Source organism: Syngnathus scovelli, chromosome 19 (genome assembly GCF_024217435.2).
Source record: "Syngnathus scovelli strain Florida chromosome 19, RoL_Ssco_1.2, whole genome shotgun sequence".
NCBI classification, from domain to species: Eukaryota; Metazoa; Chordata; class Actinopteri; order Syngnathiformes; family Syngnathidae; genus Syngnathus; species Syngnathus scovelli.
In genome coordinates, this window is record NC_090865.1 from 6,153,649 (window position 1) to 6,180,131 (window position 26,483).

General features: G+C 44.5%; 2 protein-coding genes and 2 long non-coding RNA genes across 11 annotated transcripts in view; 2 read left to right on the forward strand and 2 right to left on the reverse strand.

Moving 5' to 3' along the window:
* LOC125986565 (H-2 class I histocompatibility antigen, K-Q alpha chain) overlaps positions 1–17,664 on the forward strand; it is a 31,655-nt gene extending 13,991 nt beyond the window's left edge. The window contains exons 1-8 of one of the 7 annotated variants that reach the window (XM_068649086.1): positions 6,284–6,458; positions 6,992–7,255; positions 7,396–7,674; positions 15,455–15,763; positions 15,890–16,009; positions 16,118–16,189; positions 16,469–16,523; positions 16,623–17,664. In XM_068649086.1, the coding sequence (XP_068505187.1) occupies positions 6,395–6,458; positions 6,992–7,255; positions 7,396–7,674; positions 15,455–15,763; positions 15,890–16,009; positions 16,118–16,189; positions 16,469–16,503 (1,143 nt within the window). In that variant the 5' untranslated portion in view covers positions 6,284–6,394 and the 3' untranslated portion in view covers positions 16,504–16,523; positions 16,623–17,664. Of the gene's footprint in view, positions 1–6,283; positions 6,459–6,991; positions 7,256–7,395; positions 7,675–7,798; positions 8,099–8,205; positions 8,329–8,434; positions 8,498–8,820; positions 8,876–8,968; positions 9,436–15,454; positions 15,764–15,889; positions 16,010–16,117; positions 16,190–16,468; positions 16,524–16,622 lie in introns of those variants that run through there. The other 6 variants (XM_068649088.1, XM_068649087.1, XM_049750240.2 and 3 more) reach the window with 6 other exon arrangements.
* On the reverse strand, positions 2,875–5,912 carry LOC137839746 (uncharacterized). Its single transcript, XR_011085894.1, has 2 exons — positions 5,319–5,912; positions 2,875–4,298 (listed from the first exon to the last, which is right to left on the reverse strand). It is a non-coding gene; the product is annotated as an uncharacterized lncRNA (long non-coding RNA).
* On the reverse strand, positions 10,041–13,305 carry LOC137839744 (uncharacterized). The gene is made up of 2 exons (XR_011085892.1): positions 12,247–13,305; positions 10,041–10,640 (listed from the first exon to the last, which is right to left on the reverse strand). It is a non-coding gene; the product is annotated as an uncharacterized lncRNA (long non-coding RNA).
* A 2,730-nt stretch (positions 17,665–20,394) lies between the features above and the next one.
* On the forward strand, positions 20,395–24,755 carry LOC125986569 (H-2 class I histocompatibility antigen, Q10 alpha chain). 2 transcript variants are annotated; one of them, XM_049750267.2, is made up of 8 exons: positions 20,395–20,633; positions 22,360–22,623; positions 22,749–23,027; positions 23,123–23,431; positions 23,562–23,681; positions 23,789–23,860; positions 24,136–24,190; positions 24,290–24,755. In XM_049750267.2, the coding sequence occupies exons 1-7, from the start codon at positions 20,570–20,572 to the stop codon at positions 24,168–24,170; spliced, it is 1,143 nt and encodes a 380-aa protein (XP_049606224.1). In that variant the 5' UTR covers positions 20,395–20,569; the 3' UTR covers positions 24,171–24,190; positions 24,290–24,755. The 2 variants fall into 2 exon arrangements, with proteins under 2 accessions (XP_049606224.1, XP_049606232.1); XM_049750275.2 differs by lacking the exon at positions 23,789–23,860.
* The last annotated feature ends 1,728 nt before the right edge of the window (positions 24,756–26,483 follow it).

Consider the following 26,483-nt stretch of genomic DNA (forward strand, 5'->3'; position numbering starts at 1 on the left):
AGTCCAGACAGGCTATGTTCACATATGCTAAATCACAAAGCGAGGCTGCTGTCAAGGCTAGCTTTATTGTGGCAAAAGAGATCGCAAAATCACCCCGGCCCTTGGCAGAAGGAGAGTTTATCAAAAACGGGTTTTGAGCCTCAGAGCCTAACCCCGAACATCGATGAACTTGTACAAAAGATGAGACACCTCCAAGTATCAGGCTCAGGCTCAGACAAGTGAGCATCACAGAGCAGTAGCGTATTTTCCGTTTTTTAAATTCAGTTACGTTTTTACATTTGTTTCTACAAGACGTGATTTTTCTTTGAAGAAAGTATTGTTTTGTCTGTGTGCCATACATTTTGGTATTTTATTTATTTATATTTATTTTTCAGTTGAATGGACAGGGAAAATTGCAGATAAGAGCCATGAGAACGAATACAACTGATTTGATTGGTTTTTTTATTTTACGATTTGAAAGCAGTGATCGGTAGATCATAGAGCAGCACAATAATAATTTTTCATGCACTTTTGTTGATGCATTCATCTTGATATTAAGAAACACATTTTGTTTTTAAAAACAATTTAATGTTTTGCTGTTTGGCTGTTGAAAATGTTTTCCCTTGAAGTTACTGACAGAGCCATCACAAAATATTGCCATATTCATTTAATCATTAAATAATGTACACTGTGTTAGGTCTTGGTTCAATAGGCTATGTGCAATCATTTCGATATATTCTAATAAACATTGAACCAGTCCGGCCCTCGGCTTGTAGCAAATTTGTTTTTTTTGGCCCTCGGTGTGTTTGACTTTGACATCCCTGACGTACGACGTCCATTATCCAAACTCGCACCGCTCCCTCGCTGCACAGAATCCCGCGCCTGACATTCGTAACACACCCCTTCCTGCACCCGCGCTCTGTGTGGTTGATACGGACTGTTGGGGCGGGTGTTAATTGATATGAACCAATCGTCTTTCCCTCCTCACACGCTCCTTCCCTGAGCGTGCCGAACCGACGATCGCAGAACGTGGCTGTTCGATAAATTGTATATATATGTTATCATGCGTTCCCTAATGAGTACTTATTAATAAAATTATTGCGCAGAATGCTTGCTGTTTCGCCTTGCAGACGTCCACCAGTCCACAACAAGTCAAACGATGCTGTCTGGAGCTTCCTGACCTTCTACACCTCTGGGAATCCAAGAAAGTTGCTGATAGCTCAATCCATTTTGTTGATGTCTGCACATGGCATTTTGTCCTTGCACTCCTTTCTCATGGCGTCCTGTCTGTGACTACTTGTTTCACATAGCATTTTCTCATGACGTCTTGTCTGTGACTACTTGTTTCACATAGCATTTTGTCCTTGCACTCTTTTGTTTCTCATGACGTCTTGTGAGTACTTGTTTCACATAGCATTTTGTCCTTGCGCTCTTTTTTGTTTCTCATGAGACTAAGCCATGCTTTTCCCCCCACCTGTCAGGGGCTAGTCTCACATTGTGGGTAGGGCATTCCAAATTAAAAGAGCGAGGGGTGTGACAGATCTTTTGTGTAGTCGGACTGCTGTAAGTCTGGATGCACTCCTCGCGAGAAAAGACTCAACATTCTGTCTCACTGGTTTTGTCTGCTGATCCTTTTGCTGATTTTGAACCTGACAGTGGCGCTCCTACCTTGCAACCGCCTTGGATTGGTCAGGTGAAAGATAAAACTGTCTTCTTGGATAGTGTATCTTCTGCAACTACCAGGCTAAGATCAGAAACCGAGCCTCATTCCCAACTCAAAACTTTGCTCTTGGAGGACCTGTCTACTCCAAGCATCTCTGGAGCTCAACCAAGTTCTCAAGCGAAAGACGACCTGACACGTTCGCAGGGGAGACTCCCCGCCACCGAGATACCATCTCATTTTTGGGTAAAAGAGCAAGCTCATGCTGAAGGTGGCGCTTCTCTAGCCGCGACATCGACAATTCGTCAAGCTAAATCCCTTCCCACTAGGAAAAGAGCATCTCTTGAATCTCTGGACCAACTCATCTGGATTTGCAGCAATAAGACCCCACTGCCTGAACCTATGCCTGTCAAAAACGGACTCAAGTCATCACAAGCCAAGGTGGCAAAGGTGGCTGTGGTTGAGCCTTCAGGGGACCCGGCACATGGTGACCCAGAAAAGTCTAAGGCAGCAGACAACAGCAGCAACCTGCCGGCAATAGTGCCGAGCAACGGTGGTCAGGATATCAAAAGCGGCACCATCGATCCATGGATGCGACAAGTGGCACCGGATCCTTTACCCCACGAGTGGAAAAGTCCACCAACACTGTTGTCCCCCGTGACCTGAATTGGCCTGGTGACGTCATCGTCAAGCCGGATACGACTTGCGTAGATGCCGGTCCAGATAACGTTGTCCCTCAAGGCTTTGAAAAGCAAATCCCTGTGAGCAGTGACGTGGTTGCCGCAGACCACCAGGCGTCTTTCGCCGGTCCAACGGCAGAACAACTGCAGCCATTAAATCCCGGTTCTCGCCAAATACCTCCGGTCTTAAACGTGCAGCCGGGGTGCGATCACAGGCTAGCTATGAATGGACCTGCAGAGGGTAGTTGCAGCAATGTCGGCCAGACGTACCCGTTGCAGTTTTACATCCAGCAGGCACCAAACCAAGGTGCTGTGGCGGTGAGCGAGCAAACGGCGGCTTGGCTCAGCCATCCAATGCAGCCGCGGTTGCTGCAGCAGCTGCCGTACCAGAGGCCGTGGCTTCCGGCAAATGTGACCAATAGCGCCCCCCACCTTTGGACCCACCATTTTGGCTCCTACTTTGCCACCCCCATCACACTCTTATCGGTCAAGGACGTGTTGGCTCGACCCAGTCCGCCGCAATGACGAAAACGGAATGTGTATAAACAAATTGAGGTTATGCGCCCAAGCTTTATTTTGTAAATATTTCGTTTTTGCTTTCCTCCACTACCTTTTGTACTTTTGTATTCAATGCTGCCATGTTGCAATTCCTATCCAGTTGAATTTGTTCTGTAAAGTTTCTGTCTGCAATTGGAGCATATAGGAAGTTAAATTAAATCCACTGTTAGCCACTTCAAACTTGTCAGCATGCTTTGTTTTCAAAAGCGTGAAGAATTGCAGACAAGTGTGTTTTTTTTGACAACTGGTGGATAATTTTAACTACCTCGCGTTGTTTTTTTCTCTCTTATAGGTGTCAAGTGTCAAAACACATTGCAGGATGTCGGTTTGAGTTTGCTGCTGTGAAAAGAGAGCTTATTTTTTTATTCACATGCTTTATCTTCACATACCACGCTTGATTGAAAAATTGCATCCAACTGAATGAAATATTCGGAAACGTTCCATTTAAAATTTTAATGCCGCTCAACTGTTTTTCCAAAAAAGCCTGTGATGTACAATTGGATTTACGTCAGTGGTTCTGCCATATACCACGAGAGAAAGAATTCCACAAGTGGCTTTTTTTAAAATATATATGTAAACGATGGATATTTCGCCTAGTGCTCTGATCAGATAAATTATGTGGAAGTAGTAGCGCGTCAAAAAAGTGCGAGGAATAAAATGGGATCGTGTATCAAAGCCCCGCTCATCTACTATCACTTCCCCCCACGCCAGATTTGGGTTATTTGTGCAACTTGAAAACAAAAAAATTTGAATGGTAAATCCGATCATTTATTACTTCTCTTCATCTTTCACGGTGCAACACACTACTTCAGTGGTTCTTAACCGGGTGTGCGAGAATTCTTCCTAGGGGCTGCGAGGACACCCTGGGGGAAATTTACAATTTTTCGGCGATAATGGTCGGGTAATCGAAAAAAGTGAAAAATTCTGGAAATCAAGAAGTCATTGTCTTAATTGGCATTAGGGATAATGCTAATTAAGCCTTATAGCTGTAAAGTAAACCAATTATTACAATTATTTAATGATATATATAATATTTTTTATTTGTATGTTATGTAGTTTTCAATTATTTTTGTAGGTAATAAAGGGAAATGTGCTTTTGGCAGTTTGCAAACATATTTTTTTAAGGCTGCGTTAGACTTCTAATCGTATCAATATAATTTCCAGTAGTGGCGTGCTCGTGTGGTCGCATGGGAAAGAATGTGCAGGCAAACTGCACGAACTTGTTTTCTTCGAAGTGTTGTGGAACAGGATGTACCATCGGTCCAGACAGGGAGGATACCTGACGAGAACACCTCAAAGATGTATCATCGGCCCAGACAGGGGAGGACACCTCGCAAGAACATCTCGAGCCCGGTGCGGAACGAGAATAGCGTCCCGTCCTGGTGGTCGGACCCAACCGCCAGACAGCTGAGGCCGGACACCTGCGCTCAGCAATAACACCCAGCCGGGGAGGAGATGGCCATCGACCAATCATCACACAATGTTTTGCATGTTTGAATATTCATATTGTGTTTCTTTATAAGTGGGCAACCCGGAAGAATGTTTCTCTTTATGGTCACAAGAACACACGAGGTTTAGTGTGAGGGAGCCGGGACCTAGGCGCCTGTATTAGCTTGCTTTGTCAGGAATAAACAATTGTTAAATTCGGTCTTCTCTGACAGAACGAATTCGCAAAATTGTTAGGTGCGCCAGTGTGTGGATTAGGACATAGCAACTCGTGTTAAGTGTTGATCGCAATTTGGAGTCAGATCAATAACTAAAATCCGTAGCCTAACAAGCTGTAAAGTAAACCAATTATAATTATTTAATATAATATTTATTTATTATTTGTATTTTATGTAGTTTTAGTTTATTTTTAGTTAAGTACTGTTAAAATTCAGCAGTTTCTCCACGGACTGGGACCAGAACTGGCTGGATATTTTGATGATCCTGAATTTGTTCAAATGCTTGCCTATTTGGCTCATGTGTTCACAGCACTCAATGAGCTCAATCGCTCACTACAAGGAAGAACAATGAACATTTTGATTGCAAGTGAGAAGTTGGCTACATTCAAAGACAAAATTGTTTTGTGGATTAGGCCTGTAGAGAAAGGGAACTTGGCACATTTCCCTTCCCTTGAAGAAACAGTCGGGAGATGCTTCCCTCCATCCAATTTTTGTTGCAGAAATTGTTGAACATCTGCAGATACTGTGCACCTCATTTGACGACTACTTCTCGTTTGGAGAGCTACAACCCTGTGACGACCGGACCCGGCCGGCACTCTTTTAAGCAGAATACGGAAGATGTTGAAAGCAACATCAAGGAAGATCTCATCGAACTGAGAAACAATCGTGGGATCCAAATGGAGTTTGCAGATGATCACTTGGAGCACTTCTGGGCTTCTCAGTTGGAAACTGGCAAAAAAGGCTCTCACTGTGCTCGTGCCTTTCGCGACTACTTACCTCTGCGAGACTGGATTTTCCTGTCTGCTTCACATCAAAACCAAGAGCAGAAATCGGCTGGATCCTCAACACGACATGCGAGTGGCACTCAGCACCATGACACCAAGATCTGATGCCATCACAAATGGAAAGCAACAGTAACAAAGTCACTGAGTTTGGCGCTCAGCCATAATAATTCACAACACACCATGCATAGTACAAGCACAATGTTTTTTTTTCCTAGTATGAAAGTAATCTTGATTTTTGTCATCCTGCAATGCATTACTTTGTTGTCAGTTATGTAAATAAAGAATTAAATACATGATGGTTTTGTTACTTACACATTATGATATCAATATTGCTTTTCATCAATTCTGGAAGTGGGTGCGAGAACTGGTTGGTGAAATGGATGGGGTGCGAACAAGGAAAAAGGTTAAGAAGCACTGCTACTTGATTCATGTTGTGATTATTAATTGTTCAGCAATCAAAAATGCAGATAAACCAGTGCGACAAGAAGCTCATTGGTTACAGCCTCAAAAGCAGACAAGTAAACATCAGGTGTTCACCCAAACAGACACACTCCTTTCAGTATCCATTTAGTAAAATATAAAAGACAAATTTATTACTAAGCGTCTGGCCAGTGGTGGTAAAAAAGTCAATAGCTGTTTTGAGAATGGCGTACATTGTTAGTTTTTGTGAAGCCATCCGAACATCATACAGAAAAGGGGATAAGTGATTTCGAATAAAGTCGTTCAGTCTTAATTTCAGGGATACTTTTATTGCGTCGCAGCTGCGGAGGCGGACCGCTGGGAAAACAAGATGGGCATCAGTGCTAGTAACGAGCAGGTCTCAAAAGACAACACTAAAAGCGCTTCAAACAAACTGAATAGTTCACCCGGCGCTCGGCTTTTCCACATCCAATATGGCGGCGAAGCTAATTACCAGTAGAACCAGTTTCACCACACAGTATATTCCTGACAATCAGTGGAAAGTCACCAACGCACGTATGCAGTTTTCTGTCATTATGTGCCCGCCAGTTGGAATAGTCACAAGTTTGAGCAAATACTCCGCTTGACTAAAACGTGACAAACAACTTGATGCTTGGAATGAATTTACTTGCATTCTTTGTTGCGGCCGTGCAAATTCACCGCGTGACATCTGGTAAGTTGTACTTTGCTTACAACGCGTTTTATTATCCTAAAGATTGACGCTCTTGATTTTGAACTGACGCTTTTTTTGTTGAATATTCCTCACGTTTGGGCGGCTCGGTGGAGCACTGGGTAGCACGTCCGCCTCACAGTTAGGAGGGTGCGGGTTCGATTCCACCTCCGGCCCTCCCTGTGCGGAGTTTGCATGTTCTCCCCGAGCCCGCGTGGGTTTTCTCCGGGCACTCCGGTTTCCTCCCACATCCCAAAAAAACATGCTTGGTAGGCCGATTGATCACTCCAAATTGTCCCTAGGTGTGAGTGCGAGTGCGAATGGTTGTTTGTCTCTGTGTGCCCTGCGATTGGCTGGCAACCGGTTCAGGGTGTCCCCCGCCTAATGCCCGATGACGGCTGGGATAGGCTCCAGCACGCCCGCGACCCCCGTGGGGACTAAGCGGTTCAGAAAATGGATGGATGGATGGATGGATAAATTGCCCAATGTAAAAACAGAGCAAGATCATGTGTGTCACTTTTGTTTTTGTCTTTCAGTCATTCACACGCTCAATTATTTCACAACGGTGTCTCAAGTTGCAAAACTACCAGAGTTCCTGGAGGTGGCGTATGTGGACGGCGTTCAGATTCTGCAGTTTGACAGCAACCACAGGGAAACGAAAGCAAAACATGACTGGGTGAACAACATCACAGAAGATAATCCGCACTTCTGGGAGACAGAGACAGCGATCAATATTATGAATGAGCAGATCATGAAGGACAACATTGAAACCGCTAAAAAGCGCTTCAACCAAACTGGAGGTTTGTTTCCCTCCAAGCGCCCGCTCGTAAAATTCATTTCATGTGCTGATACCATTTTTTTTTCATGACTAATAAACAGACATGTCACTGCTGGCTCCTCTCCGATTATCGTCACTGAATCTTGCGTGTGGTCCTTTCAGGTGTTCACATGATTCAGGTGATGAAAGGCTGTGAATGGGACGATGAGACGGATGAGGTTAATGGTTGGGAGCACTACCGTTACGATGGAGAAGACTTCCTAGCATTTGAGGCGAAGACGATGACATGGATCGCAGCACATCCACAAGTTTTCACCACCAAAATCAAGTTGGACCAAATTGGTGGGCTTAATGAAGTCAAGAAGATTATGCAGACTGAGGTGTGTCCTGAGCTGTTGAAGAAGCATTTGAGGAACGGGAGGGACTTCCTGACGAGAACCGGTACATTGTCCTCTCTCTCTCTCTCTCTCTCTCTGTCGCTCTCGCTCTCTCCACACATGCTCTTTCTGACACATTCTCTCCATCTTTCCTGTCCTCACACGTTTTCCTCCATCTTTGCGTGCAGAGCTTCCCAAGGTGTCTCTCCTGCAGAAGACACCTTGCTCTCCGGTCACCTGCCACGCCACCGGTTTCTACCCCAGGACATCGACCCTCTTTTGGAGGAAGAACGGCGAGGAGATCCACGAGGACGTGGAGATGGGGGAGACCCTCCCCAACCACGACGGAACCTTCCAGACCTCGGCCCACTTGAAAGTGGAGGTGACGCCCGCCGCGGAGCGGGAGTACGAATGCGTGTTCCGGCTGGCCGGCGTCTCGGAAGACATCGTCATCAAGCTGGACGCCGGAAGCATCCTGAGCAACCAGGGTGAGCGTTTGTCACGGCTCAGACACGTCCCATTGGCTGTAGGGCTCTCGTGACGACAGTCGTTCACGTGTCTCTCTTCATTGCACACGCTTTGCCTTGTGAAAAAGAGCAAGACTGGAAGAATAAGGTGGCCATCGCCGTCCCGTTGTTGGTCCTCAATCTGGTGGCGATGGTCATGGCGGTGGTAGTGGTGCCGATGATCCTTGACAAGCATCTCAAAAGAAAAAATGGTGAGCGACAAATGTTTCCTCCGTCAGGAACATCCAAAGAGAACCTTGTTTGCCTCGCGCTGTTTGTGACCATTCCTAATCTCCTCTTGCTTCTCTTTTATTTCAGTCATATACTCTCAAGCTTGTAAAGAGGAAAAGCCAAAAACAAAAGAAGAAGAAGGACAATTAAGTAAGTAAAATGTTTTCTGCTTCCTTTGAGCCACAATAACAAGGCAGCCATGTCATGTCAAGGTTTGATTCAAAGCTAAAGTGTCAATGAGGAGTCCCGTCGGAAAATGTCAGCTGGGTACTGTGACAATGTTCACACGTTTGTTGATGTCAAGGCCATTGTTGTGCAAAAAAAGTACACTATTGCCCTGAGATACGAGCCAAATATGTTCAGCAACCACACTTGCAAATGCTTTTTTTTTCCATTGAAAGGAATGGACATTACATTCTTCATCAAAATTGTTGTCATGTGTAATTTAACGTCCCGTCGTGTTTGCACTCTAGCTGTTTCCACCCACTGTGAGTCTGTTTCTGAATGAGAGGCAGTAGCCGTCACATGGTGAGTTAGCTCATGCTTATTACACGTGGTCTTCGGATTCTGGAGGTGGGTTAGGAAACATTTGGAAAGACTATTTTGCTCCTCTTTCTTCAGGTGTTGGAATTCTTTCAGAGGACTTTCTCATCGCACCGCATTTGGAAATACAGATGTTTTTTTTCTTCAAGTCAACAATCATTATGTTTCTGTCAAGTTTCTGGATGGTTCTAACATCTGTAGATATTCTCATGAAGGTTCGTGAGTAGGTCCTGCAGGATCTGGTGAGGTGTTTTGATCAAATCGTGCTGCTGATCACGCACAACTTGAAGACTGTCGAGGCCTATCAGATTACGGTGATAGGCGCGGGCGGCGTTCGGGACGAGGAACCCACCGCTAGCTGATGGAAAAGAATGGGATGTACTCTAAACTGAGGGAGAAGTTCACCACCGTTGGAGGCTAACGCATTCAGAAGCACTGACATGCATTTACAACCTGTATTTATTCATGAAGTCTTTTTCCTAAAAGAAATATTTCACGTATACTCAATGTATCACAGACTCAAAATAAAATGTTATTAATTTCCAGTTTGTAGTTTTGAATATTTGACCAACAGTTGTCGTATAGCACCGTGCATCAAGCGAGGAATTCACCAGATACCAGTTAGGCAAGAAGGAGGAAATTGCGTGCAACAAGCTTGCCATTGTTGGAATGCAAAATGGCCAACCCAAGTGAAAAGTCCACTTTGGTTTTGTGCAACTAAACAAATCAAGTCAGTGGTTACCACCGGTTGCTCCTTCAGCATCACTCTGGCTGTCATACTGCAGCTCCTTTCTGGTGTAGTCAAAAGTGCCATGCTTCGCAAATCGTGTTTTATTTCTTTTGCGGGCGGGGCTAGGGTGCATGATGATGGTGGTCTTTGCTCTTCCTGTTTCGACAATGTCCTTATCCTCCGTCTCCAGCTGATAACTTCCTTCCTGGTTGATTATCGGAAGTTGTGGATAGACATTTCCACGGTCTTCACTCATATCATACGGTGGGGGATTCTTAACAGGGGACCCATGTGAAAAAGGCATGTTTGCTTTTTCCATTAGGTTCTTAGCTTCTTCCATATTCTTCTGCACTTCAGCTTTAATTTTCTCTTTTCTCTGTTGGAACTCTCGGTTCAATTTGAGTCCCTCTTCGTCAAATATTTTTAACAATCCCAATTCCCATTCTCTTTTTTCCTTCCTCTTTTCTCCTCTTTTTCCTTTTTTATGTCCTGCCTTGTATGCTGATACTAGTACACGTATAGTCTCAACTACTTCCCTGTTAAAAGTCCCTTCCACCGGCCAAGGCCTCTCGATGTCAGGCCATCTCTTATTCCATCTTTTGGATAATTCTTTAACCCCCTTAATAAGCGGGTAGTTTCTCAGGACTACCTCGATGGGGGTAGTCACCATTGGACTAGCATAGTTCCTTTCTCCCATTTTTTTTTTTTTTTGCCAACCTCAGATGGACCCCTTAAGACCGGCTGTCTCAATTGATATTCGATCCGGTGTATTCCGTCCGCGCTATTTCTGTACCCGCACTTAACTTATGTTGGAGACGACACCTTGTTTGAAAAACAATTGTTCACAAGTTTATGATGATCAGTCTGTAGTCAGTCTGCTATGCAATCCCTGTTCTCAGGTTAGAGTGAAATGCAAGAGTTTGTGGACAAAATCACACTGGCCTTAAGAATTTGAATGCGACGCTCCACGAAGCTCTTCTCCAGACGACTTGGAAGTTCAGTCTGTGTGTCTTTGTCCCCCTGGAGAAACGGATGTATCCGCCGTCCCAGGTTTTTTATGTAAACAGAAAATCAGAAGTATTGAGGAGAGCCCCAGAGAGCAATATCAATAATTGGTTTTTAATTTTATCATTCTGTCTTTAATTTGAATTAACAAGTCGGGCTTTTCTGCAACTCCAATTTCTCATTGCTCCCAGAGGGTCTAGGGGGCGCCAGCTGACCTCTTCTTGAGATGCATACATGCACATCTATATTAGTGTCGTATTAGGTAGCATTCCCGTGCTTCTTGTTTCTTGTTAGACAGCTGTGGCGCATTAATTCTCCTGGGTTTCAGTTACCTCAGGACCTCCACAGTTTGTCATGCATTCTTTTGCTCCTTCAGCATGCCGTCCCCCATCATCCTGTCACATTTTCTCGCTACCAGCAAGGTAGGCCCCAAAATGGGCACAACTCTGGCCCCGCGCCCCGCCCCCACGTCACCCACACGGGGAGTGCCTAGCCTTGAAACACGGTGGGCAGGTACAGGTTGGCCACTCCCTGTCCCGCCCCCGAAGCCAGATTCCCCTCCCCGAGCGGGCACCGCAGGCGGGCACGCGCCCCAGAGCACCGAGAAGCACACTATCCTATCCATTCCATTCGTTTCTTCTACAAGCACGCTCAATCACTCGCACTCAAGAGCACACACACACTTACTCACGACCGCGCACACGCGCACACACGCACGCTCACATACACACACCCATGGGTACACACACACACACACACAAATAGGATCTTACACGTCTCCGCACGCGCAGACACTCACAAACAGACGCCATTGAGCGACAAACGCTCACGCACAAACACAGAAGACAGAGCAGGATTCGAATCCATTCCACGTTTTGCTGTTTGCCAACTGCGGCTATGCAGTTTGGTGTTTAACAGTGCAGATATGCACTGACAAATACGCACGTCTTACTTAACTTTCGTTTCGTTTCTAATAGCGCTTTATATTTTCCCCTTTATTTTCTGCAGAATTTAACTTAAGTGTGCACACAAATTACTTTTTCATCATGGTATACCAATCCTTGCACTCCGAGGCCTCATTGCCACGTTTTCCCTCTTTCACACAGAGGGTTCTCTATACACACGCAATGCCGTACAGCACCTATTTCCCAAACGCGGTCTGTACAGGCTCAAATTTATCAAACTTTGACAGACGTGCATGCTATTATAATACGTCCCCATAGAGGAATCGAACCGCAAGCAGATCGTATCAGCTTAATCAATATTCAAAAACCGCCAGTCCTTCGTTTTACCTGGGGGCATTTTACACCAGCATTTAAATTGACAAGCCTTATAACTCACATACACCTCTAATTCGATCAGTGCCCAAACGACGTGGCTTCGCGCGCATCATTCTCTTCGGCCCACAGGTCGCTAACCTGGCCGGATATTTCCTTCATCCACTCACTCTCACGGTACGGATGCCAAGGTTGCGCTCGTTCCTATTGGCCAAACGCGGTCAACGCAACCTCGATTTTGCGCTGGACTTTGGCAGAGACTAGAATCCCACCGGACATCTCGGCTATAGCCCCTGGCCCGTGTGGATTCATCCGTATCTTGTCGCAGCATAGTTCAATCGTACCTGTGTTTCCGCCACAATCACACAGCTAAAATTTCGATCCTCCGCGGGACCATTGAAACGACTAATTTCCACGTCCACGTTTTATGGGACTTCCTACTATTTACTTCTCGTGACAGCCGACCAGCGTTGTTCTCGACAACTTGTCCTGTTTCACATTCGCCCTCCCTGGAGCGTTTAATTCTTCTCGTTTATCATTCTCACAAGACATGCCATTCACTCGTGCAATCCCCAAAACGTTTTGTTACTGTTCCCTTTTTATTTATTGTTTTTTATTTATTTTCCTGTTTTTATTTTTACTTTTCTTTCGCTGTCTCTATTTGGGGCCACTCCCCCTTCAAAAGTCGCATTATGACGGCTTTTGACTAGGAGAGACAACTTTCCCTGGAGCCCGCCGTGGCCCCATCAGATCCGTTTAACTGCCCTCCGTGTGGGGGACAACGCTCCCTCCCCCCCTTTCCAAGAGCGAGCATGCTGCGGCGACTTTGAGTGCAAGCAACTCACCTCAAAACAGGTCGTCGGCTGGCCGCTGGATGCTCGCGGAGAGAGCGGGCGGGACGGTCCCCTGGAGAACACGAATCCTGTTCGTGACGCCAAAAATGTGGTATATGGTTTTTGCTGCTTCGCTGGTCTTCAAAAAACACTCGGTGATCGGTGGCTGTTTCCCGACGAATGAGCACTTCAGGGACCACGGCTGATTGGGAAAAGATTTTATTCAACCAATGTCAGAGTGAAGTCTTTCCAAAAAGTTGAGTGGCACAAGGCATGGATGTAAAAAGCCCCCCCAACCCCTGTCAGGCCCGTATCTTTTATACCTGGCAAGGAGCTGATGTCATGGCTTTGTGCACCAGCTGCGGTTTTCAATCTACTAGTTTACTTCAGTCCTAAAAAGGAGATCTTGACCAGCGCTGTTGGTGATGGACGACAACAGCCACTTTACCTTATTATAGGATTGCACACATTGCTGAAACTGAATTCTCCCTGACCAGCAAATATAGAATAGAACCGTGTCACTGACGCCAGGTGGACATTCTAAGGCATCCTACAGGAATAGAGAGGGAATTCCAAATTACACTTCACTATACTTTACTGAAACTAAACCTCCCTGTCCAGCACAAATAGGTCTTTGCTTGACCTGAGAGGCTTGAGCTTGTCCTTATAAGATACATGCAGGGACACATGCAGACAAAAATATTATTATAATATTATTATAATAACTGTTGGAATATTTAGTTAATAAAAACGATACAAATCAAAGTGATGTACACCTGCATAAATATCCAATGGATTAAATATGGAAAAGCTTTTGGGGCCAAAAGTTTTGTATTTGCAAAGACAAAACTCGTACTTGAAAAAAAACAACTTAAATCTGAAAATAAAGAGTTTAAAACTTGGAAAATAAAACAATACATTTGTCATGAAGTGATTGGAGCTGGGCGACCTAATGCAGCTTGGACCAGGGTTTATTGAAGAACTCAAAAGATAGACTAGAGCAGGGGTCTCAAACTCCAGTCCTCGAGGGCCGCATTCCTACATGTTTTCCAAGTTTCCCTCGTTAAACGCACCTGATTCAATTATCAGGCTCCTGCAGAACGTAAGGATGAACTGGAATTCTTTCAGAGCACTGTCTCATCGCACCGCATTTGGAAATACAGATGTTTTTTCTTCAAGTCAACAATAATTATGTCTCAAGTTTCAGCTGATCACCTACAACCTGAAGACAATGGCCGGCCCAAGTGGAAAGTCTCTTGTTTATTCAATTTGGTTTTGTGCAATTAAATACATCAAGTCAGTGGTTACCACTGGTTGAAAGTTGCATCATGAAGGTTGATAGATGGATGAATTTGAGCCCTTAAAAACCTTAAGACTCTTTAATCAAGCAATTTATCATTATGAAATACATTTAAAAAAATCTAAGAAAAATAGATCAGACATCAGGTAAATCGTAAAATAGTGATGATTTCAATAGTTTGAGAATGTGTTGTATATTATTTTCATTTTACAGATTGAGTAAATTCACACATACCCTGTGTCGATTTCGTTTGAAGGAAATGAAAACGTTAGAACTGTTACAATGTAAAATGTACATCCATGCCCCCACGTCAGATTCGAGTCCAAAGTATGCAACTCGCAAAGAAGATTTCAACCTTTCAGACCCCAAAAATATTGCGTCGCCTCCCGAATATTGCATAGGCAATATATGATCAATAACGTTATTTTATTATTATTTTTTTTTAATTAAAGAGAATGGCAAAAGTTATGTAATTAGATTTTTTTTCATAAGTGAATTTGAATGGCCGATGAGAGCCATCAAACTCCAACATGTCAAGTGCTGCAATGTTTCAACTGCAGACAGAATCATTGAAAATGTGAATTGCACGAGGTTGCCCAATGTAAAAACAGAGCAAGATCATGCGTCACTTTTGTCTTTGTCTTTCAGTCATTCACACGCTCGATTATTTCATGACGGCTTCTCGAAATGGGACGCGACCAGAGTACATGGAGGTGGTGTATGTTGATGACGTTCAGATTCTGCAGTTTGACAGCAACCACAGGAAAACGAATGCGAAACATGACTGGGTGAACAAAATCACAATCGATTATCCATACTTCTGGAAGAGAGAGATGGAGATCAGTTATGGGACTGAGCAAGACATGAAAAACAAGATTGAAATTGCTAAAAAGCACTTCAACCAAACTGGAGGTTTGTTTCCATCCGCTCGTAATATTCATTTCATGTGCTGATACCCTTTTTTTTTTTCATGACTAATAACCAGACGTGTCACTGCTGGCTCCTCTCTGATTATCGTCACTGAATGTTGCATGCGATCCTTTCAGGTGTTCACATGATTCAGCTAATGTACATCTGTGAATGGGATGATGAGACGGGTGAAGTTGATGCTTGGGAGCAATACTGTTACGATGGAGAATACTTCCTATCGTTTGAGGGGAAGACGATGAAGTGGATCGCAGCAAATCTACAAGCTTTCAGTACCAAAAAGTGGGACCAAATAGATGGGCTTGATAAAACCAAGAAGAATGTTCCTACTGAGGAGTGTCCTTCTTATTTGAAGACGCATGTGAGAAACGGGAGGGACTTCCTGACAAGAACCGGTACATTGTCCTCTCTCTCTCCACACATCCTCTTTCTTACACGTTCTCTCCATCTTTCCTGCCCTCCTCATGCGTTTTCCTCCATCTTTGCGTGTAGAGCTTCCCAAGGTGTTTCTCCTGCAGAAGACGCCTTCCTCTCCGGTCACCTGCCATGCCACGGGTTTCTACCCCAAAACATCGACCCTCTTTTGGAGGAAGAACGGCGAGGAGATCCACAAGGACGTGGAGAATGGGGAGACCCTCCCCAACCACGACGGAACTTTCCAGGCCTCGGTCCACCTGAAAGTGGAGGTGACGCCCGCCGCGGAGCAGGAGTACGAATGCGTGTTCAAGTTGGACAGCGTCCTGGAAGACATCGTCACCAAGCTGGACGCCCGAAGCATCCTGAGCAACGCGCACATCCGGGGTGAGCGTTTGTCGTGACTCAGACACGTCCCATTGGCTGTGGGGCTCTCGCGAGCGCTAAGGCTCGGTGTCACGACAACAGTCATTCACGTGTCTCTCTTCGTCGCACACGCTTTGCCATGTGAAGAAGAGGAAGACAGGAAGAGGGCGGTGGCCATCGGTGTCCCGTTGGTGATCCTCACTCTGGTGGCCATGGCGGTGGTGGTGGTGGCGATGATCCTTACCAAGCGTCTCAAAAGAAAACAAGGTGAGCAACACAAATGTTTGCTCCGTCAGGCACATCCAAAGAGAACATTGTTTGCCTCGCGCCGTTTGTGACCATTCCTAATCTCCTCTTGCTTCTCTTTTATTTCAGTCATATACTCTCAAGCTTGTAAAGAGGAAAAGCCAAAAAGAAAAGAAGAAGAAGATGAAGAAGGACAATTAAGTAAGTAAAATGTTTTCTGCTTCCTTTGAGCCACAATAACAAGGCAGCCATGTCATGTCAAGGTTTGATTCAAAGCTAAAGTGTCAATGAGGAGTCCCATCAGAAAATGTCAGCTCACACGATTGTTTCCGTCAAAGGACGTGAGATATGAGCCAAATTTGTTCAGCAACCAAGCTTGCAAATGCTTTTTTTTCCCATTGAAAGTAATGGACATGACATTCTTCATCAAAATAGTTGTCATGTGTAATTTAACCCCTCGTTGTGTTTGTGCTGTTTTAGCTGTTTCCAGCTATTGTGGGTCTGTTTCTGCATGAGAGGCAGCAGCCGTCACATGGTAAGTTAGCTCATGCTGATTACACGTGGTCTTCGGAGTCTGGAGGTGGGTTAGGAAACACTTGGATTCTTGTTCACTATTTTGCTCCTCTTTCTTCAGGTGTTTGAATTCTTTCAGAGGACTTTCTCATCGCACCGCACTGCATCGATAGACATTCTCATGAAGGTTCTTGAGGAGGTCCTGCAGGATCTGGTGAGGCGTTTTGACCGAACTGTGCTGCTGATCACCCACAACCGGAAGACTATCGAGGCCGATCAGATTGCGGTGATAGGCGCGGGCGGCGTTCGGTAGCGAGGAACCCACTGCTAGCTGATGGAAAAGGATGGGATGTACTCTAAACTGAGGAAGAAGTTCACCATCGTTAAAGGCTAACGCCTTCAGAAGCACTGACATGCATTTACAACCTGAAGGAGGAAATTGCGTGCAGCGAGCTTGCCACTAGAATGCAAAATGTTAGAATGCAAAATGGCCAACCCAAGTGAAAAGTCCACTTTGGTTTTGTGCAACTAAACAAATCAAGTCAGTGGTTACCACAGGTTGTAAGTTGCATCATGAAAGTTGATATCTGGATGAATTTGAGCCCTTGAAAACCTTAAGACTCTTTAAATCAAGCAATTTATTACTATGAAATACATTTTAAAAAATCTAAGAAAAATAGATCATATATCAGGTAAATCATAAAATAGTGATGATTTCAATAGTTTGAGAATGTGTTGTATATTATTTTCACTTTACAGATTGAGTAAATTCACACATAGCCTGACTCGATTTTAAAGATTGTTTGAAGGAAATAAAATTTTTAGAACTGTTACAATGTAAAATGTACATCCCTGCATTTTATTCTTGTTGTTGTTGACACGCTTGCAATAAAACGCTTGCTGTCACGCCCTCCACGCCAGATTCGGGTCAAAAGTGTGCAATGACGAGAGCGCGAGCCTCACAAAAATGGAATGTGCATGAACAAATTGAAGTTATGCGCCCAAGTTTTATTTGGTAAATATTTCTATTTTGCTTTCCTCCACTACCTTTTGTACTTTTGTATTCAATGCAATTCCTATCCAGTTGGATTTGTTCTGTAAAGTTTCTGTCTGCAATTGGAGCATATAGGAAGTTAAATTAAATCCACTGGTAACCACTTCAACCTTGTCAGCATGCTTTGTTTTCAAGTGTAAAGGATTGTAGACAAGTATGTGTTTTTTTTGGACAACTGGTGGATAATTAACGACCTCGCGTTTGTTTGTTTTTCCTTTTATAGGTGTCAAAACACATTGCAAGATGTCGCTTTGAGTTTGCTGCTGTGAAAACAGAGCTTATTTTTTATTCACATGCTTTATCGTCACATAGTACCTCGTTTGATTGAATAATTGCATCCAACTGAATGAAATATTCGGAAACGTTTCATTTAAAATTGTAATGCCGCTCAACTGTTTTTCCAAAAAAGCCTGTGATGTATAATTGGATTTACGTCAGTGGTTCTTCCACATACCACGAGAGAGAGAGACAAAATTCCACTAGTTTTCTTTTTTGTCTTTTTTTTAACGGTGGATGTTTCGCCCAGTGCGCAAAAGGACCCAGAATCGCTTCTGATCGGATGAATTATGTAGTAGCGCGTCAAAAAAGTGCGAGGAATAAAATGGGATCGTGATTCAAAGCCCCGCTCATCTAGTATCACGCCCTCCCACCCCCACGCCAGATTTGGGTTATGTGTGCAATTTGACAAAAAGATTTGAACGGTAAATCCGATCATATATTACTTCTCTTCATCTTTCACGGTGCAACACACCTTGTTGTGATTATTGTTCAACAATCAAAAATGCAGATAAACCAGTGTGACCTCCTTGGTTACAGCCTCAAAAGCAGAGTGTGCACGCACACAGATTTTCTTCACCCAGACACTTTCAATATCACTTTAGTAAACTATGAAAGACTATATTGAAATTCAGCATCTGGTGGTGAAAAAGCCAATAGCTGTTTTGGGACTCGCGTACATTGATAGTTTCTGGTGAAGCCCTCCGAACATCAAGTGATTTCAAATAAAGTCGTTCAGTCTTAATTTCAGGAGTATTTTTATTGCGTCACGGCTGATAAGCCGGAGCACCGGGAGAATGAAGTGGGCATCAGTGCTATAGTAATGGGCAGGTCTCCAAAGACAACACTAAAAGCGCTTCAAACAAACGGAATAGTTCACCCGGCGCTCAGCTTTTCCACATCCAACAAGGCGAAAAAGTTCATTTATGTATAGGTAATATTGAGACAGAGGACCACAGCGATGCGTGTGGCTGTATCGACCTGACGCCCGTGCGTCATGACGTAACACAACACAGCAGTACCGCTGGGGCATACAATTGTATCTGGTGTGGAAGTTTTCCACACTCCCGAACACACTTGCGTGTTTTGTTGTGACTCTCTGCTCCGCCTAGCCCAGGGGTGGGCAAACTTTTTGACTCGCGGGCCGAATTGGGTTCTAAATTTTGACCGGGGGGCCGAACCAGGAGCAGATGGATGTAGTGTTTGTGTGAAGTAATATAAACGACCTGTAAAGGTCATTGCATAAAAGGTTTTGGCCTTTAGTAGGTAGTAAAGCATGGATATTCAAAAAAAGTTTTTTGAAAACAAATGCATTTATTAACAGCATTAAAAAAAAAAAAACATCCCTAAAAAACTGCTATCAGTGATTCTCATAAAATATGACACTGTTATTATGAATAACAGTCTCCATCACTTCAGTGCCTGCAGGTCAGATTAATGAAAGATGTATGTTTATCTTATGAGATCACATCAAACGGCAAACATTTTGACCAAATATATCATCTTGAAGAATCGGTGAAAGCATACATCCAAATAAAGTAATCAAAACGGCAACACGGTGAGGGGTATCTCAAAATCAGAGCAGAGTTTTAACTCACAAACACCTGGTAACAGAGGTGAGGAAACGGGAAACACTTCCTTAAAGTAAGCCTTAAGAACTTTAAAGGTTAAGATTAGTCACAAACAGGTGGTGCATCAATGTCCTTGAGCATCCTGCATTGTTTGAAAATGAGAATGGTCGCTAGTTTCAATCCCTGCTATTTGTAAAGATCATATTCAAAATGCATTTTTTTACAACAAACTTGAAAGCCTCCCCTTCATTTTCAGTGTTCATTTGATGTTGATGTTCATGTGGCTGAACGTCACGTCGCGTACGTCGAGGCAAATTGGCCACTCTTTTTAAACACTCGGCACTCAGTGTCCACCTTGCTTTTCCTTGGGCGACTCATTTTAATGGAAGGATTCCAGGGGAAGGTTTGTGGGTGGCTTTAGCGTAAAACTGTATCCGAAAACTCGGCGCGCAAATTACAAGAATGCTGTTGTCACAGCCCACGCTCTAAATTCGGCACTGCTACAAATAGAGCGCGAGTGCGCCATTTCCGTACTACTGAGTACGTACACGCACTTGTGAGTCTGCACCGAGCTTTCTGACACGGCTTCCGGTAGTAAATGCGCAGGCGAGTGGTTCCCCATCTACTGGGGAAACGCAGTCATTGCAGGCAAAATGACCGAAAAAACAAGTTTAATAATACAATTTATTTAGGGTTGGCGGGCCGGATTAAACGGTCCCGCGGGCCGGATGTGGCCCGGGGGCCGGATGTGGCCCGCGGGCCGTAGTTTGCCCATACCTGGCCTAGCCTGTTCTTTTTACCACGTTTGAAGGCCATTATCCAAACTCGCACCGCTCCCTAGCCGCACCCAATTCCGCACCTGACAAATCTAGCACACCATTTCCTTGGACCCGTTGTGGCGGGTGTTAATTGATGTAAACCAATGGCCTTTCCCTCCTGACACGCTCCTTCCGTGAGTGGGCTGGCCTGTCAGAGACAGAGAATATAAAACAGAGAAACCGGCGCTTGAGGATTCTCTTCGGGTCAGTCCGGGCAGTCCAGAAGAACAATCCGAATCCGGCGCTTCGGGAATATTCCCGGTTCTTCTGATGGTCAGTCCGGGGCTCCGGGCGTGCTCCACATCTTTGTCTTCTTGCTCAACGACGGACATCGTGAACAAACGCAGCAATGCTTGGAAAGAATTTACTTGGATTATTTGTTGCGGCCGTGCAAATATACAGCGTGACGCCTGGTGAATTGTGCTTACAACTCGTTTTCTTAAGATTGACACTCTTGATTTTGGACTGATGCATTTATTATGTGTTTGTTAAATTGTCTTCACATGTCTGCTGCTTGGCGGCTCGGTGGTGCACTGGGTAGCACGTCCGCCTCACAGTTAAGAGGGTGCGGGTTCGATTCCACCTCCGGCCCTCCCTGTGTGGAGTTTACATGTTGTGCCCGGGTCCGCGTGGGTTTTCTCCGGGCACTCCGGTTTCCACCCACATCCCCAAAACACGCTTGGTAGTGTGGTGTGTTAGAGATTTGCTCACTCCAACTTATTTTGCAAGAACCAAACAGGAGACGGGCAAGTTCTTTTAGACACCTGCAGGTGGAGAGTCCATTCGTCGCTGTCTGAACAGCGATGATCGAATGAAGTCTAAAAGTCTCCTCCCTGCAAGGGCATATTTATTAGGAGGAACAGAGTGGGGGTGGGAGTGGACAGGTTTGGTGAACCCCCGGCCTCTGATAAGATCAGAGCAGGGGGTGTTTTACACTATTGTGGGAAACAGAACAACTTTGATTGCTTCCCCTGCAGCTGGTCAATCAAGCAGAGGAAGCAACCACTTCATCTTACTCTGCATTGTGAGGGCCAGACGTGATTGATTTAATCATTACATTGTGAGGGCCAGACGTGATTGATTTAATCATTACAGTCTACATTCCAACATAATCATAGGATCAAACTAACCTGAAAACCCTAACATGGTGCTTCGCTGGTCTCCAAAAAACACTCGGTGGTCGGTGGCTGGTTCCAGGCAAATGAACACCTCAGGGACCCACGGCTGATTGGGAAAAGATTTTATTCAACCGATGTCAGAATGAAGTCTTTCCAAAAAGTTGAGTGGCCCCAAGGTATGGATGTAAAAAGCCCGAGAGAGAGAGAGCGAGCGAGCCCCTTCTTTTGTCAGGCCCGTAGCTTTTATACCTTACAAGAAGCTGATGTCACGGCTTTGGGCAGGGGTGTCCAAGTCCAGTCCTCGAGAGCCGCATTCCTCCATGTTTTCCAAGTTTCCCTCGTTAAACACACCTGTGCAGGAGCCTGATCATTGAATCAGGTGTGTTTAACGAGGGAAACTTGGAAAACATGGAGGAATGCGGCCCTCGAGGACTGGACATGGACACCCCTGGCTTTAGGTAACAGCTGCAGTTTGAGTCTCAGTCTGCTTGTTTCCCCTAAAAGGTCATCCCTTCAGCTCTCCTTGGTCATGGACACCTGGCCCTTCTATCTTCTACTAAGTACCTATACATTACTGAAACTAAAGCTTCTCTGTACAGCAAAAATAGTTTGATAGTCTTACTGCTAGTAGTGGATCATCTAATGCAACATACAGATGCGCATAAAGTTCAAAATTCACTTCAATAGCCTCCTGAATAGACAGTATATGATCAATTACGTTATTGGAATTGTTTTTGGCAAATTAAAGAGAATAGCAAAAGTTATGCAATTATATTTCTCTATAAGTGGATTTAAATTGATGATCAGGGACATCCCGCTGGAATCTTGCATATTTATCAACAACCAGCAGAAAACAAACAATTGTTAATTCACTGACAGGTTTGAGCGAAAGAATCCCCTTGGATAAACATCAACTCCAACATGTCAAGTGCTGCAATGTTCCAACTGCAGACAAAGTCATTGAAAATATGAATTGCACAATGTAAAAACAGAGCAAGATCATGTGTGTCATGTCTTTCAGTCATTCACACGTTCAATTATTTCAAGATGGGCTCTCAAGTTGCAACGCTACCAGAGTACTTGGTGATGGCGTACGTTGACGGCGTTCAGATTCTGCAGTTTGACAGCTACCATAGGGAAACGAAAGCAATACATGACTGGGTGAACAAAATCACAGAAGATGATCCGGACTTCTGGAAGAGAGAGACGGAGTTCAATATTGGGAATGAGCAGGTCATGAAAGTCAACATTGAAACCGCTAAAAAGCGCTTCAACCAAACTGGAGGTTTGTTTACGTCAGCTCGTAAAATTCATTTCATGTGCTGGTCCACTTCATGACGAATAAACAGACGTGTCACTGCCGGCTCCTCTCCGATTACTGTCACTGAATCTTGGGTGTGATCCTTTCAGGTGTTCACATGATTCAGGTGATGAGAGGCTGTGAATGGGACGATGAGACGGGTGAGGTTGATGGTTGGCAGCACGTCCGTTACGACGGAGAAGACTTCCTATCATTTGAGGCGAAGACGATGACATGGATCGCAGCAAATCCACAAGCTTTCGTCACCAAATTGAAATTGGACCAAATAGACGGGTTTAATGAAGTCAGGAAGAATATTCTCACTGAGGAGTGTCCTTTTGAGTTGAAGAAGCATGTGAGCAACGGGAGGGACTACCTGACGAGAACCGGTACGTTGTCCTCTCTCTCCACACATCCTCTTTCTTACACATTCTCTCCATCTTTCCTGCCCTCCTCACGCATTTTCCTCCATCTTTGCTTGTAGAGCTTCCCAAGGTGTTTCTCCTGCAGAAGACGTCTTCCTCTCCGGTCACCTGCCACGCCACGGGTTTCTACCCCAGGACATCGACCCTCTTTTGGAGGAAGAACGGCGAGGAGATCCACAAGGACGTGGAGATGGGGGAGACCCTCCCCAACCACGACGGAACCTTCCAGACCTCGGCCCACCTGAAAGTAGAGGTGACGCCCGCCGCGGAGCGGGAGTACGAATGCGTGTTCCGGCTGGCCGGCGTCTCGGAAGACATCGTCATCAAGCTGGACGCCGGAAGCATCCTGAGCAACGCACGCATCCGGGGTGAGCGTTTGTCGTGACTCAGACACGTCCCATTGGCTGTGGGGCTCTCGCCAGCGCTAAGGCTCGGTGTCACGACAACAGTCATTCGTCAACGTGTCTCTCTTCGTCGCACACGCTTTGCCATGTGAAGAAGAGGAAGACTGGAAGAAGGCGATGGCCATCGGTGTCCCGTTGGTGGTCCTCATTCTGGTGGCGATGGCCATGGTGGCGGTGGTGATGGTCCTTGTCAAGCGTCTCAAATCCAAACAAGGTGAGCAACACAATTGTTTGCTCCGTCAGGAACATCCAAATGTACATTGTTTGCCTCGCGCCGTTTGTGACCATTCCTATACTCCTCTTGCTTCTCTTTTATTTCAGTCATATACTCTCAAGCTTGTAAAGAGGAAAAGCCAAAAAGAAAAGAAGAAGAAGATGAAGAAGGACAATTAAGTAAGTAAAATGTTTTCTGCTTCCTTTGAGCCACAATAACAAGGCAGCCATGTCATGTCAAGGTTCGATTGAAAGCTAAAGTGTCAATGAGGAGTCCCGTCAGAAAATGTCAGCTCACACCATTGTTTCCGTCAAAGGATGTGAGATATGAGCCAAATTTGTTCAGCAACCAAGCTTGCAAATGCTTTATTTCCCCATTGAAAGGAATGGACATGACATTCTTCATCAAAATTGTTGTCATGTGTAATTGAACGTCCTGTCGTGTTTGCACTTAGATGTTTCCACCTACTGTGAGTCTGTTTCTGAATGAGAGGCAGTAGCCGTCACATGGTGAGTTAGCTCATGCTTATTACACGTGGTCTTCGGATTCTGGAGGTGGGTTAGGGGACATTTGGATTCTTGTTCACTATTTTGCTCCTCTTTCTTCAGGTGTTGGAATTCTTTCAGAGGACTGTCTCATCGCACCGCATTTGGAAATCCAGATGTTTTTCTTCTTCAAGTCAACAATCATGTTTGTCAAGTTTCAGCTGATCACCTACAACCTGAAGACTATGGCCGATAAATCAAGTCAGTGGTTACCACAGGTTGGAAGTCTCATCATGAAAGTTGATATCTGGACGATTTTGAGCCTTTAAAAACCTTAAGACTCTTTAATCAAACAATTTATTATTATGAAATACATTTTAAATAAGAAGAATAGATTATATATCAGGTAAATAATAAAATAGTGATGATATCAATAGTTTCAAAATGTGTTAAATAAATTCACACATACCCTGTCTCAATTTTAAAGATTGTTTGAAGGAAATAAAAATGTTAGAATTGTTACAATGTAAAATGTACATCCATGCCTTTTATTGTTGTTGACACGCTTGCAATAAAACGCTTGCTGTCACGCCCCGCACGCCAGATTAGGGTTAAAAGTGTGCAACTTGAAAAAAAGATTTGAATGGTAAATCCGATCATTCATACTTCATCTTTCAAGGTGCAACACACTGCTTGATTCATGTTGTGATTATTGTTCAACAATCAAAAATGCAGATAAACCAGTGCGACAAGAAGCTCATTGGTTGCAGCCTGAAAAGCAGACAAGTAAACATCAGGTGTTCACCCAAACAGACACACTCCTTTCAGTATCCATTTAGTAAAATATAAAAGACAAATTTATAACTAAGCGTCTGGCCAGTGGTGGTAAAAAAGTCAATAGCTGTTTTGAGAATGGTGTACATTGTTAGTTTTTGTGAAGCCTTCCGAACATCATACAGAATAGGCGATAAGTGATTTCAAATAAAGTCGTTCAGTCTTAATTTCAGGGGTATTTTTATTGCGTCACGGCTGATAAACCGGACCACCAGGAAAACAAGAGGGGCATTAGTGCGAGTAATGAGCAGGTCATGAAGGCAACACTAAAGCGCTTCAAACAAACTGAATAGTTCACCCAGCACTCGGCTTTTCCACATCCATTAAGGCGGCGAAGCAGTAGAACCAGTTTCACCACACAGTAGATTCCCGAGATACTAAGTGGAAAGTCACCAACGCGTGGATGCAGTTTTCTGTCATGATGCGTCCGCCAGTTGGAATAGTGAAGTGAATTTTGAACTTTATGCTTGCATTAGATCACATATGTCAGAGTTACGGCCCGCGGGCCGGATCTGGCCCGCGAATTGATTATCTATGGCCCCCTGGATGATATTGAATTACTATTAGAACCGGCCCGCAGGCCACAGCCGCCCGCTGGTGTTTTGCACGCACCAACACTACATTTCCCACAATGCAACGGTAGCCCGCGATGTCCATGCAGTTCGCACGAGGGGCTTCATTATTCATCAGTAGTCAGAGCAGAGTTCAACTTTCTGATACCCCCCTCCTCAAAAATGGCTAAACGTAAGGTGGACGCTGAGAACAGGGGGTTTCAGGCCAGGTGGGAGGCAGAGCACATGTTTACGAAGGTAAGAGGCAAACCTGTGTGTCTTCTGTGTGGAGAAAATGTGGCTGCAATGAAAGAATTAAATTTAAGAAGGCACTATCGAACGTCTAAGAAGCACACAGACCAAGACAAGAAAATGGAATATGAACAAAAGCTACAGAAGGTGGAAGAATTAAAACGAGGCCTTAAGTCCAGACAGGCTATGTTCACGTATGCTAAATCACAAAGCGACGCTGCTGTCAAGGCTAGCTTTATTGTGGCAAAAGAGATCGCCAAATCAGCCCGGCCCTTTGCAGAAGGAGAGTTGATCAAAAACGGGTTTTGAGCCTCAGAGCCTAATCCCGAACATCGATGAACTTGTACAAAAGATGAGACACCTCTAAGTATCAGGCTCAGCCTCAGACAAGTGAGCATCACAGAGCAGTAACGTATTTTCCGTTTTTTAATTCGGTTACATTTTTACATTTGTTTCTACAAGACGTGATTTTGTCTGTGTGCCGTAAATTTTTGAATTTTATTTATATTTAGTTTTCAGTTGAATGGACCAAGGGAAAATTGCAGATAAGAGCCATGAGAAAGAATACAACTTATTTGATTAATTTTTTATTTTACGATTTGAAAGCAATGATCGGTAGATCATAGAGCAGCACAATAATAAACTTTCAGTTTATAATGCATGCACTTTTATTTATGCAT

Excerpts from the sequence above, each read along its gene's own strand:
- LOC125986569 (XM_049750267.2), top strand. The coding sequence starts at position 20,570 with ATGCTTGGAAAGAATTTACTTGGATTATTTGTTGCGGCCGTGCAAATA. Across the intron at positions 20,634-22,359 it reads AATATACAGCGTGACGCCTG|TCATTCACACGTTCAATTAT; the intron begins GTGAATTGTGCT and ends CATGTCTTTCAG. Across the intron at positions 23,861-24,135 it reads AGATGAAGAAGGACAATTAA|ATGTTTCCACCTACTGTGAG; the intron begins GTAAGTAAAATG and ends GTTTGCACTTAG.